The 13,569-nt window shown below is 66.8% G+C and overlaps 1 protein-coding gene across 1 annotated transcript; it reads left to right on the top strand.

The window, feature by feature from the left end:
• The first annotated feature begins 445 nt into the window (after positions 1-445).
• NPEPL1 (aminopeptidase like 1) lies at positions 446-12,720 on the top strand. Its single transcript, XM_062204413.1, is given in 14 exon segments — positions 446-628; positions 1,001-1,186; positions 1,498-1,668; positions 3,173-3,262; positions 3,573-3,654; positions 5,091-5,233; positions 9,055-9,132; positions 10,601-10,701; positions 10,979-11,102; positions 11,262-11,291; positions 11,293-11,439; positions 11,706-11,816; positions 12,166-12,261; positions 12,263-12,720. Coding segments are annotated over 14 exon segments (1,572 nt in total). The 5' UTR covers positions 446-478; the 3' UTR covers positions 12,326-12,720.
• Positions 12,721-13,569: the final 849 nt, after the last annotated feature.

The raw sequence follows: 13,569 nt of genomic DNA on the forward strand, positions 1-13,569 counted from the left end.
GGGGGTGGGGGTCACCTCCTTCCTCCACCCCCTCCCCCAGACCCCTTCCTCCCCGTGGGGGCTCTGGGGCTCCCGCACTCCCTCTCCCTAAATGGGACTGGGGGCCGTGGGGCGGTGACCCTCCGTGGACAGGGGCCCTCCCCAACCCCAAGGCAGCGCCTCTGCCCCCCCCCGCCCCCCCAGGCCCAGGCCCCTCCACCCCGAGGCCCCTGCGGACCGGCCGCCGGCCCCAGCCCCGGCAGGGAAGCGCAGCGCCACCCGAGCCGGCCTCCCCGGGCCTGGGGCCCCGGCCAGCGCGCGGGCCCATCCCGGAAGGGCCTCTGGCCTCGGGCCGGCCCGGCCGGCGCCCCCTCGCGGCCCGCAGCGGCGGGGGAGGCGGGGCCCGCGGGCGCCGGGCGGGCCGGGGCGGCGCCGAGCCCGGGCCCGGCGGGCGGCGGGGCGAGCGGCGGGCCGGGCGGGCCGGCCGGGCGGCGGGAAGATGGCGAACGTGGGGCTGCAGTTCCAGGCGAGCGCCGGGGACGCGGACCCGCAGAGCCGGCCCCTGCTGCTGCTCGGGCAGCTGCACCACCTGCACCGCGTGCCCTGGAGCCACATCCGCGGGAAGCTGCAGCCCCGGGTCACCGAGGAGGTGAGCGGGCCGCGCCGCCATGCGCCGGCCGCGGAGGCCCAGGCCGGGGGCGCGCAGGCCCCGCCGCGCCGCCCGCGCCGCCCGGGCCCGGCCTGCCCGGGGCCCCCGCGCCCGCCGCGGAGCCCTGGCTCCCAGAAACGCCTGGGCCGCTGCCCACCTGCCTGGCGGCGGAGGCCCCGGGGGAAGGCGGCCCAGCCCCGTGCAGTCGGGGCCGAGTGTGTGAACCAAAGGCGGCCGCACCGGCCAGTGAGCCCCGACGGCCTCCTCCCCGCACGCGGGCGCACGGGGCCTGCAGGGACGCCCTCGGGGAGGGCCCTTCGGTCCGTGCCCGCCAAGCTTGACGCCTGTGCTCTCTCCCTCCGGCCCCTCCAGCTGTGGCAGGCCGCCCTGGGCAGCCTCAACCCCAACCCCACGGACAGCTGTCCCCTGTACCTGAACTATGCCACGGTGGCCGCCCTGCCCTCCAGGGTGAGCAGGCACAACAGCCCCTCGGCCGCCCACTTCATCACCCGGCTGGTGCGCAGCTGCCTGCCGCCCGGCGCCCATCGGTGCATCCTGGTGAGTGCCGCCGGCAGCAACCGTGCCCAGCCCCGGCCCAGCACACTGGGCCCCGCACCCCGGGGGGACCCAGAGATGGGCACACACCTCCACACCATCCCCTCTGCCCTGCACACATGGAAGCAAGCCAGGGGCCCGCTGGCTGCCCCCACCTCACCCTGGTGGCAATGGTGCCCCAGCCAGCCCGGTTGACATCTGTCGGTGGTGCTCTCTGCCTCTCTGTGGCTCCAGGGAGACCCAAGGGGCTGGCCTGGCCTCCCCACGCCCCCCACGCCCCTGCGGCCCCTCAGCCCCCGTCTCTCCCTGTGCAGATGGTCTGCGAGCAGTCCGACGTGTTCGCCTCGGCCTGCGCCCTGGCCCGCGTCTTCCCGCTGTTCACTCGCCGCTCGGGGGCATCTCGGCGCGCGGAGAAGAAGACGGTCGTGGTGGAGTTTTTCCTGGTGGGACAGGACAACGGGCCGGTGGAGGTGTCCACGCTGCAAGTGGGTGTCTGGCCGCGCAGACCCCGGCCCGGGCTGCACCTGCTCAGGGAGCCCCAGGGTGGCCTGGGCAGCTCCGTGTGGAGGTTCCCCGGGAGCCTGGCTCTGTCTTTGAGACTCTGGGCTGTTGGGCCTGTGTGGTTGAGCACCTGGCCAGTGACAAGCCCAGTCAGTCGTGTTTCCATGGTGACGACCGCCCTGCCCTGTGGTGCACTTTGACATGAGCAGCCCCCACCCTGAGGTTCCCCTGTGGGCCTGACCCAGGGCTCCTCTGCCCGCAGGGGCAGCCTGTACCACGGCCACGCCCACCTTGCCCTCCGCCCACGTAGCCCCTGCCCCTTGTTCTTCCCTTCTGTCGCCCCCCCAGGGTGCCTGGTCCTCACTTTGTGTCTTACTGCTTTGCCTCTCTTAAGGCCGCACCCCCTCTGCCCCCAGCACCCAGCCAGCAAACCCTAGCTTGGGCCCCCTTCCTGAAGCCGTGTGTACGACCTCTGCTGGCCGTAGGCCCTTGGCCATCACGAGCTCTCTGGGTCTGGCCCGGTGCCTGGCACGCAGTTCGCTCCATGAACATGTTCGGAACGGATGGACGGGAGTTAGGAGGAGGAAACAGCCCTCGTCCTTTGCCCTCTCACCCCTTGCTTCTGCCTGGGGTCTTGGAGGTGATGCCCACTGCCCTTGGGACCAGTCCCAGACAGGATGAGCACCCGCTGACGGGGGGCCGGGACCCTCAAGTCTCAGCCTTGGGGGCTGAAGAACCTGGGCAGGTGCAGGCAGACTCTCATTGGCTGGGGGGCGGCGTCAACCCTGACGTGACATGCCTCAGGTGGGCGGGGGAGGGCCAGACGTTGTGGGCTTTGCTCTCAGTATCCTGCTGTGGCAGGCAGAACTCGCCACTTCTGAGCCTGGCCGTGGACGCTGGGGCCCAGGGGCAGGGCCCTTCCCGGGCACCCGGGGAGCAGCCCGATTCGACACATGCGCAGCCTGTCTGCACGCCTGTGCCCTGTGAGCTTGCCGGGTCTGAAGCCCCGCGAGGCCCAGGGTCCTTCCTGTTCTCGGCCCCTCCCCCTTCCCGGTGCTGGGGCGGGTCTGCAAAAGCAAGCAGAACCTGGGGGGACGGTTGGCTCCCCGGTCGGAGGGCACGGGGGCTGCCTTGCCTGTGCCCAGAGCTCTGTGCCCTGGAGTTTCACGGAGATGGGGCGAGGAGCAGGACAGGAGGCTCGGACCGGAAACTGGGCCTCAGTCCATGAGTTTAGGGCCCTGGCCGAGGGTGCCCATGCATCCAGAGGTGCACTGGCCGAGGCTGTGCGAGCCCAGCGTGCTGGGTCACGGCCACGGGGAGGGGCAGGCGGCGTGGGCCTTGCTTTCCTTCCCACTGCCCCCGCCGCCCCGTCAGCAGTCCCCCGGGCTCCCAGAGCCAGCCGGTGCCCTGATGCCTCCAGGCAGACAGGAAGGGGACACACTCCACCCAGCCCCAGGGCCCTCGCGACGGCCTTTCGCTTTCTCCTAGTGCTTAGCCAGCGCCACGGAGGGTGTGCGGCTGGCGGCCCGCATCGTGGACACGCCCTGCAGTGAGATGAACACAGACACCTTCCTCGAGGTGGGTGGCCCCCAGCACTGGGCAGGGACAGAATGGGGTGGGTGAGCTGGGCCCCCAGGTGAAGAGGAGCCCGGCTGCTTCCCGGGGAGCGCCGCTGTCCACCCAGGCCTCCAGGCCCCCGCAGGGCTGCAGCCTGAGCTGTGGACGCGGGGGCCTTGCAGGGGGAGCCCGCCTTCCTGGGTTTCCAGGAGAGTCCAGCGGTGGCCGCCTTCCAGGATGGGCTCCTCCCGCCGTGCAGGCAGCCAGGCCTCGCCTTGACCAAAGCCACCCTCACCTGTGCTCGTCTTGTTTTTTCCACGAACTCGTCCAGGAGATCAACAAGGTTGGGAAGGAACTGGGGATCGCCCCCACCGTCATCCGGGACGAGGAGCTCAAGACGAGGGGCTTTGGAGGTAGGAGGGGGCTGCGCGTCCCTGCGGGTCTTGGCTTGGGGAGTGGGCACTTGGGTGGCACCGGTTGACTGTCCCGGATTCCATCCTACTGTGACCTGGGAAGACGTAGCCCATGTCCAGCCCCAGGCCAGAGCCTGGGAAGCAGAGCTCTCTGGGGAGGGGGGCAGCCGTCCAGGTTCGGATGTGGATTCTGGAAGCCGCTAGATCCAAGTCCTTCCCCTGTCTGCAGCCTCCCTGGCCAGATCGCAGGGCCTCTCTGGTCCTCGAACACACACGTCCCTGTCCACGTCAGGGCCTCAGCACAGATGGCCTCACCACCCAGAGTGTTCTTACAGCCCCCACCCCCACCCCAGTGCCCCAGATGCACATCCCCTGGCCTGGGAACCCGAGGGCCAGCCCGCCCCGCTCAGCGTGATCCATGGTTGCAAAACAGATTTCCCCAGGAGAGAGGGGTGGAGGGGCAGCTCCGTGGGTGGGGTCGGCTGGCGGCCCTGGGCCCGGGGCCTGCTTCCAGCAGGGCTGGCTGGCAGTGTGCCGTGTGATGGATGCGGCAGTAACTCTCCCCAGGGCCGCTGGCTGCCCCGGGGCACGAGAGTGAGAAAGCGGGCACACGGGAGGGAAGCACCTGCCTATTTCTTGGAACCCAGTCTCAGGATTGGATGCTGGACGCTGTGTCCTTTGGTTGGAGCTGAGATGCCCAACCCTGCATGCCCTGAGAGGAGCCCCCTGGCTGTGCCCACTGCAGGCCTGGGAGGGGGAAAGTCTCACGGAACAGGTGCCATTGGCAGTGGGTGTTGTGGGCTGAGGAGGAGTTGGTGGGCAGCCACATGCTCCCACCCGTGGCTGGGGGACCCCACAGGCAGGCCAGGGCTTCCTTGAGAAGATGCCACCTGAGCTAGAGAGGCGGGGCCGCTGGGAAGGCGGGAGGGAGCTCGGCCCCGTGGTGCAGCCGCAAATGCAGGGAGGGCTCCGGGGGGGGGGGGGGGGGTCCGCGTGGGCCGGGGCGGCCTTGGAGCATCACCCGAGAATCCTCTCATCCTGCAGTCTGCTCCTCCGGAGGTGACGCAGTGGGGGCATCGCTCTCGCTCTCTCTCGCTCTCTCTCTCGCTGTCACTCTCTCTCTCTCTCTCTCTCTCTCTCTCTCGCTGTTGCTCTCTCTCGGTCTCTCTCTCGCTCTCTCTCGCTCTGTCTCTCGCTCGCTCTTGCTCTCGCTCTCGCTCTCAGTTTTCCTGCCTGACGATACTTTGCACAGGCTCCACATGCAGTCCCGGGTGCCCAGACCCCTGCCAGCCTGAGCGGGGCGGGGGTCAGGGAGGCCGGCTGGCAGCTCTCCTAGAGAAATACCAGCCCATGTGAGAACCCGGTGTTTCCAGGACCGTCCAGGATTCCACACAGCCCCGCCCGCCCCTCACCGAGCTGCCCTGTGCTTCTTGCAGGCATCTATGGCGTCGGCAAAGCTGCCGTCCATCCCCCGGCCTTGGCCGTCCTCAGCCACACCCCCGACGGAGCCACACAGACCATCGCGTGGGTGGGCAAGGGCATCGTGTATGACACCGGAGGCCTTAGCATCAAAGGAAAGGTGAGGCGGGGGTCTGGGGGGTGGGGGGTGGGCCGGCCCCGGTCCCATCGCGGGCGACAGCAGGGTCCAGGGGAAGCCAGCACAGCCAGTTCCTCATCCAAGTAGGAAACGCCCTGTGCAGGGCAACTGGGTTTTGTGGGCCCCTTGTAATCAGGAGTGCAGGAGCCAAGCACCCCGTTGGGGCCTGAGAAAAGCCCAGAGGGCAAGACTCAGGACTCGGGGTGCTGTCCTTGGGAGTCCCCCTGGGCGTCCAAGGAGAGAGTGCTGACGGGGTCTTCCCAAGACACCCCCACCCCGAAAACCAGCAACTTCTTGGAAGCACGGAATGTCCCAGAAGGAAGCTGGTCGCAGGGCGTTGCTGGTGCCTTTTGTGTCCAGCCTGCTCCCCACACGGCGTCCATGGGCTCGCTCCTTGCACCCTAGGGCAGGGCCGCCGTGCACAGCCTGGGCCGGATGCTCAGGGCCCCGGGGAAGTCTGGGAAGAAGCAGCAGAAGCATGTGTCCCAGGAGACCCGGAAGACGAGAGTCTAGAAGGAGAGGACACTTCGATAAGAGGGCGAAGCCAGGCTTATCCAGAACAGGCCGGGAATGCATGCACACGGCCCGTCATGCAGGCGGCACGCAGCCCGTCACGTGTGAGAGCACGAGTGAACTCTCGGCGTTGAGGCCGGGAAGAGCTCTCCTACAGCACCGGGTTTCTACCTTTGTGTAGATGCACAAGATTGGCACCACCAGTCCCCCCTGGGCCAGTGCACCGCCTCATGCAGCTCCCTCCGGACAACCTGGAGCCCGTGTCTGGCGGAGGGTGTGCGGCGAGCTGGGCACCCCAGCGCTCATGCGTGCATCACGGGCTTAATTCCCGGGAGACGACCCTTCCTTGAGTCCCTCCTCCTCTAAGCAGCACAGCGATTCTCAGGACTGAACAGGAAGTGAACCCGGTGAAAAAATTAAGGTTTAAGGAAAAAAACATCAACACTGTCTTACTAAACTCCGTGTGTATCACGCCAGTGAAAAGATTAAAAAGAAAAAATAACAGTTGCAGTACCAATAAAGCAGAGAGTAATGGACTAACCCTTGAAATAGCATGAATGCATTTTTTAATAGAAAAAAGTTTTGCCGAAGCTGGGTTTCCCGTGGAAGTGGGAGTGGCCCTCATGTTCCCGTGCTGGAGTCTAAGCTGCTCGCATGTTCAATGTGTACGCCCGAGAGAGAAGCCACGTTTGTCACCCCGTCTGCACTCGCAGTCGATCCGAGACACCACGCTTTAACAAGTTTGAGCCACACTCTGTCACCTGAAGCAGTAGACACCCAGGTACTCAGGACAAGTGGTTGCCATGGGAGCGTGCAACGGAGGCTCCCGAGAACCCCCAAAAGACCAGAAGGTGCAGTCTGACCACGTGCTCAACCCCCCGGGATCTGTTCTGATGCCTCTCGCACGCCCAGGGGCCGCAGACTGACAGGCGGCAGGGACTCGGGCCCCACGCTTGCTCCTGCTCACTGCATTCAAGGTTGCGGGTGGAGTCCACTGTTTGACCTCGGGGACGCGCGACCTCCCAGCCTCCGACCGTTCCGCCTGCCACAGGGCTCTCCTAGCCCTGTGGCTATGCAGCTGGGATTGAGGTCCACGTGGGAGAGCCGCGCTGCGAGGGTGAGCAGTGGCGATGGGTGTCCGCGAGGCCCCCGCGTCGTGTGATGGAGCACGGCTGGACCACAGCGGTGGTTTCTACCCCGGCCCGCAGCAGGTTTTGCGGGAGGGATGATTTGTCACTGATACTGCTCGGAGACCTCTGCAAACGGAGTTTCAGTCTGTTTACCGTCACTTTCAGCGACCCCACCTTCCCGCTGGACCCCCACTCTGTCTGGAGGCAGCCAGGGTCTGGCTGGTGGAGCGGCGGGCTCTGTTCTCCTTGAGCTACGGGCACTTTACTTTACACCAAAGCTCAGTGCACCATGGTTTCTGAAGTGTTGGTTGAAGCCCTGTCCGTGAATTGGCGTGCCCCGGGACGGTGGGATCCGCCGGCCTACCCTGGGCTTCGAACGCGTGGTTTCCTGTCATTGCGTGCCAAGTGTTGGCTCGCGGAACCTCCACGTGGGACATGTTTCCTCATACAAAGAATCGCTGGTATCGGCGTCACCGTGCCCCTCATCAGCCGCGTGGTTGGTTGTGAGAAAGCCGTGCAGCCGCTGGATCCGAGTTTTCCAGAATTCTGGAATTTGCCTGAACGCTCGCGTGTCACCGTTGGTGATGTCGTAAGCCCAGGTGTTTTCTGGACGTGGCAGGATCACTTTGTTCCCGTTCTGGAAAAATGCCTGCATGCCAAGTCTCAGGACCGCCGTGGCTCTGTCCATGGTTCTCCAGGCGCAAGTGGTGCCTTGAGCGTGGTGTGCTCAGGGCTGGGATGGTTAGAACCGAACCGAACCGAACCATACCTAACCATACCGCCTCCCAAGGACATTCTCGAGTGAACTTGACCTTGCCTTACTTTCCTGGTGAGTGTGGAGATGAACCTGGAGCACCTGGTGCCGAGGCGCCCGCGCGGCTACACACCACAGCCTGTGCACTGTTGGCACCGAGCGTCCGCTCCACAGAAAAGACAAACACCAGAAGTCCCGTGAGAATTAGGAATGGCGGCTGGGGTTGCTGAAACCCCAGGCCATCGGCGAGTTGCAGCTGCCCGTGTTTGTTCCAGCCACGGTGGGGATGAGGCACTGGGGCCAGGCGGCCCGGTGTCCCCTCTGTGGCACGAGGAGGACACTTCCCCTTGGCTCTATTACAAAAACAGCTCGGTTTAGATCTAAACACTTCCGCTGAGCCTCAAGTAAGATGGTAAGGGTTCCCAAATCCCTTGGCATGCTGCAGACCCGGACGGACCCTGAGGTCCGAGGGCCTGCTGTTCATTGCAGCTAAGAGCTGGCCGGAGAGTAGCACTGACCCGCGTGGACCGCGGCCTCGGTGTGCCCACGTCTGGCAGCCCCTCCTCAGGCCTGGTCTTCGGTGGTGGAGCTGGCAGTGGCGTGGCCCCTGAGCATCCCCTGGGTGGAGGCGGGGAGAGGCCACATTGACCTTGGCAGTGGTGCAGGGTAGCCACGAGCAGAGAGCGCCGGGGCCAGGTGGAGAAGAGGCAGAGACCGGCAGCTGGCGGGCTTGCAGCCTGGCCGCGTCACAGGGAAGGCAGACTCCGTGTCGGTGTTGCCAGCGAAGGCAGAAGGACCCTGAGGGAGGGGGCCGGTGCCTGTGGGGGCGACAGAGACGGAAGCAGAGCCGAGCTCTCGGGAGGTGGCGGCGGCCGCGGCGCAGCAGGACAGGGGACCTGGAGGAGGTGGCCGTGTGCGGTGGGGGCCGCAGGCCTGTTTCGGATGTGTCGGGGGTGCGGCTACCCCGGCACTTGGAGAGAGTGACAGGAAGCCCGTGCCACAGGCGGGACCAGGCCTGGAATGGAGCCTGGGGGAGGTGCTCCTCACCACGTGGCCTGCACCCTGGACGCCTGTGGGCTGGAGGGCAGAGAATTCTGGAGCCAGGAGCTGCTGCTCCAAGGGCAAGGGTTAGAGGAGACAGGAGCGCTGGGCGGGGGGAGGGGGCAGGGGGCTGTGGCAGGGGCCGGACTGAGTGTGTGGTCTGCAGTGGACGGGAGCCAGGGAGAAGGTGAGAGAGATGGGGGGCTGGGGGCCCCAGGGAAGTGGCAGGAGGGGGCAAGCGGGGCAGGCGGCCAGGCGGAGGTGGCTGGCAGGTAGGGTCTGGGCAGGCCCGGGGAGTTCCGTGGTGGGTGGGCTCCATGTCTGCGTGGCTCACGGCCCTCTTGTTCCCTCCATGTTGCTTGTAGACCACCATGCCGGGGATGAAGCGAGACTGCGGGGGCGCCGCCGCCATCCTGGGGGCCTTCAGAGCCGCCATCAAGCAGGTGCGTGAGGCTCCGCCACTGCCGGTGCTCGCCGGGGCCCCTCCCCTGGGCTCTCCCCGCCCCTCTCCCTGCAGGCCCCAGCTGAGCCCTCCTGAGCCTGCTCGGCGGGTGTCCCTCTGTGCTTGGCCTTTCAAAGAATGAAGAGGGCACACTGACCGTCCCAAGCCGGGGTCTCCCGCCTCGGGGGAGCGCTCTCGGGCCAGCTTTTGAGAGGCAGAGTTCTTTGTGTCACTGAACAGAGGCCACCGTCCCCCACGGCCACTGCCTGTGAGGCCTGGCTCCCTGGTGGCACACTTGACCTTAGAAAACAAAAAGGTCGTGGCAGATCCTTTGTGGTTCAGATGGGCGTGGTCCCTGCCACGGATCAGGAGCTCTGTCTGCGTGGCTTCCTGGTTTACCCCGTGTACCCGACTGCTGGGGGGGGGGGGGGGGTTCGGGTCCTCACTGGAGGTGGAGGGGAGGAGGTGACCTGGGCGGGATTTGAGGTATGGCACCACATTTGGAGCGCACCTGCCTGGCATTGCCCCAAGACTCTGTGGGGCTCATGAGCCATGGCTTCCCCGAGCCCTGGGGGTGACTGTCGTGTGCGTGTGCATGTGTGTGTGTACACGCATTCTTGCCCCCTCGCCGGCTGGGGACTCTCAGAAGGGGACTCACCCAGTGTTCGACATGGCACTTGTGTGGCTTGGTACCCCAGGCCGGGCCATGGGTAGGCAGCTCCCGGTTCCAGCCCCCTCCCTCCAGGGCCCCACCGGCTCAGCCAGGCCCCACTTCCCTGGCAGGTGAGCAGGTTAAGGGTGCCAGGGGACCTGGCTGCGGGCCCCCGGGCGGGGTGGTCCTGCAAGGAAGCAGTGCATCATGGTGGGCGAGCAGGTTTGGAAGAGCCGCGTGGCCTGCTCTCCGTGACTTGTCCATCCCGCCCTGGTCGGCATTGCCGCCGGAGGACGGGCTGGCCAGGAGACGCCCCAGCAGGTGGGCTGTGGTGAGGATGGCGGCAGTGAGTGGTCTCAGGCCCTCTCTCCACTCTGGGGCTGCAACAGACAGTTATTCCGAGGGTCCGGAGGAGCAAGATCCCCGCTACAGAGCCCGAGGGACTCCCGTTAGCCCTTGTGCGGCTTAGCCCTGACCCCCTGACCGCCGCCCGAGAGGGACTGTGTCTTGCTGGGAGAGGGAAACAAGGAAGGCCGGAGTGGGCCGTGTCCACTGCGGGAGGAGAGCGGGTGCCCGGGTCAGCGACGAGGGAGACCAGCATGCGCCATCCGGCAGATCCGCAGGAGGGCTTGTCCAGGCAGCAGGGGCCGACGTCTGCTGACGCTGGGCACGCAGGCCTGCGGGCAGCAGGCGGGGCGGGGTGGCTGCTTGTAACCTCAGAGCTGAGCTGCCCTTGGCGCTGTCTGCCTGCCTGTCTCCTGCTGGCTTTGGGGACCTCGAGCCTGTAACTGCAGCCTGTGTCCTCATCTCCCCCCAGGGTTTCAAAGACAACCTCCACGCCGTCTTCTGCTTGGCCGAGAACTCAGTGGGGCCTGAGGCCACCAGGCCGGATGACATCCACCTGCTGTACTCTGGAAAGTAAGGCTGCCCCCGTGCTGGCCTGTGCCACCCCTCAGCCCCCCGCCCCCGGGGAAGCGGAGATGCAGAGAGCAGCAGGCCAGCCCTGAACCCGCACGCCCTGTGCTCCTGACCCCAGTGCCAGCCTTGCCGTGGGGTGCGGGGCCGTCCCTGCCTCCTGGGGTTGGGGAGCTACTGAGATGGGGACCCTAAGTGTGGCTGCCCTGGCCCGAGAGGCCTTGCTCCCAGGGTGCCTGGGAGTCGCGGCCCTGAGCCGGAGGTCTCTCTCGCCCCTCAGGACTGTGGAAATCAACAACACGGACGCCGAGGGCCGCTTGGTGCTGGCCGACGGCGTGTCCTACGCCTGCAAGGACCTGGGTGCTGACATCATCCTGGACATGGCCACGCTGACTGGGGCGCAGGTGGGTGCCGCCGGGGAGCCTGCTCTCCTCCCGACCCCCAGGCGGGGCGGGGCCGCGGTGGCCTCCGGTGGACGCGGAGGCTGGCGCAGCTCAGTGCGGGCGCGGGACAGAGCCGGAAGCCTGGCTCACGGCTCTGCTTTCCTTCTGCTCCCCCCCCAGGGCATCGCCACGGGCAAGTACCACGCGGCGGGTGCTCACCAACAGTGCCGAGTGGGAGGCCGCCTGCGTGAAGGCCGGCAGGAAGTGCGGGGACCTGGTGCACCCGCTGGTCTACTGCCCCGAGCTGCACTTCAGCGAGTTCACCTCGGCCGTGGCCGACATGAAGAACTCGGTGGCGGTAGGTTGTGGCGCCTCGGGCCAGTGTCCCTTCCCCACCCCTGGGTGTGACCCAGGGACCCCATGGGGCCTGTTGGTATCTCAACCCCCCCCCCACCCAGTCCTTGGCCCATGGTCCCAGCTTTCGCACTCGGCCCCAGCCCCACCCTGCGCCAGGGCCTCCCACAGTGGGGGGGCGGGGTGGCCAGGCTGTGGGGTCCACATGGGGTGAGCCCCTGCCTCCTGCGGGGGAGCGGGGGTCCCAGTGCATCCTCCTGGCTTCCCCAGGACCGAGACAACAGCCCCAGTTCCTGCGCTGGTCTCTTCATCGCTTCGCACATCGGCTTTGACTGGCCTGGGGTCTGGGTCCACCTGGACATTGCTGCGCCCGTGCACGCTGTGAGTGTCCCCTCCCCCCGCTGGCCAGGGCTGCTCGCGCCCCCCCCCCCCCCACCATGCAGAGACCCTCTCTGCTCTGCAGAAACACCCCGGCCAGCTGTGGTCCCCTAAAACAGCCCATCCTCAGCAGGAGGTCCAGGACTCTTGTCTCATGCTCCCCTCCCCCACCAGGACACTGCAGGCTGTGCCCAGTGCCTGGCCCCCAGGTGTGGCCCGTAGGTGACAGGCAGCAATGGGGAAGGCCTGGGGCTCTGGCTCACCCTCCAGGACTGTGCAGGGGTGGGACGGGGCTGCCGGGAGGCCCCTTCCATGCAGAGGGGCACCTGGCAGACCGGGTTTGTGCCCGCAGGGTGAGCGCGCTACAGGCTTCGGCGTGGCGCTGCTGCTGGCTCTGTTCGGCCGAGCCTCCGAGGACCCCCTACTCAACCTAGTGTCCCCGCTGGGCTTGTGAGGAGGACGCACAGGAGGACGACATGGGCAGAGACTCCAAGAGGCGCAGGCTCGTGTGAGGCCGGCCTCGCGCCCGGCTCTGCCCCTCACCCTGCGCTCACCGATCTGAAGCCGTGGGAAGACGAGCCGCCCTGCAGCTGGGCTTTGGTTGGTTTGGTTTGTAACCGTGGTGGTGGTGGAACTGGTGGGCCCGGGCATCTCCGACGACGGCTCGGGGGTTTGGTGGGGCCCGTGGAGGGGGGCTGGGAGGCACCGGGGCTTGTTTCCGTGTGAGTCCCGTGCACGCTTGCCTGTCAGCTTCGCACACCAGGCCGCCCCGGGGCACTGCCCTGGCAGGTGCCCCGTCCTGCCCGCGGCCCGGCTCTGGCTCCTTGGAGAGGTGGAGCTGTCTGGCTGCAGGGGGCCTCGCCCTGGCCCCTGGGAGCTCACTCGCAGGTCAATTAAATCCAGCCACACCACACCCCTGCCTCCTCTCGTTCTTTCTGCGGGCCTCTCTCCTGGAAACAGGCCCTGATCACCACCTTGGGGTCTGTGGCCCAGACTGAGTCCGCCTTTGAGATCTGGCTGGTCAACCCCAGGAGGCCTGGGGGTGAGGATGGAGGGGCCTCCCGGCCCAGCCCATTTCTAGGGACAGCGAGCAAAGACTCCAGGCTGAGGCTCCCCTGTAGCCCTGTGGCCGGCAGGGAAGAGCTCACCCAGGGTGTGTGGACAGCTGAAGCTGCCCCGGGCACCGTCCCAGGCAGTGATGGGAGGGCTTGGGAACCATTCTGGCTTCCCAGGAGCTTGGCCCTTCCCCGAGCCCTGGGCCCCAGGTAGAGCAGGCGAGGCCCCTCCTCACCCCCAGCAGCTGGGGGCCAGGTTCCCCCCTGCTTGGGTGACAGAGCCCTTGCACTCACCCACTTCTGTGCTCCACCCGAGTGGCTGTCTGGCCCCAGAGAGAGAGAGATCAGGGTGGTGGCCTGGCCAGGAAGGAGGCGGAGGTCTGCAGGACTCATATCCCTGGCTATGCCCCGAGCCCACGGACCAACTGCCTCACCCCAGTACCCTGGACTGCCAGTCCCTCCATAGCCTGGAATTCAAGACTTTCTGGGCCTGATGCCCAGCAAGTATTAACTGCCTGCTGTGTGCATGTCCCAGGTGGGCCTGGAAAGGCAGAACGGGCTCCCAGGCCACCATCCCCATCCCAGAAGGCTGTGGCTCAGCGCAATGACAAGGTGGTGAGCAGGGCGCAGCACGGGCTCCCAAGCATGGGGGAGGCGTGGCCACAGCTGGATGAGCAGCAGCCCACATGGGTCATTAGCTT

This window comes from Lepus europaeus, chromosome 10, assembly GCF_033115175.1.
Source record: "Lepus europaeus isolate LE1 chromosome 10, mLepTim1.pri, whole genome shotgun sequence".
In the NCBI taxonomy this organism is placed as follows: Eukaryota; Metazoa; Chordata; class Mammalia; order Lagomorpha; family Leporidae; genus Lepus; species Lepus europaeus.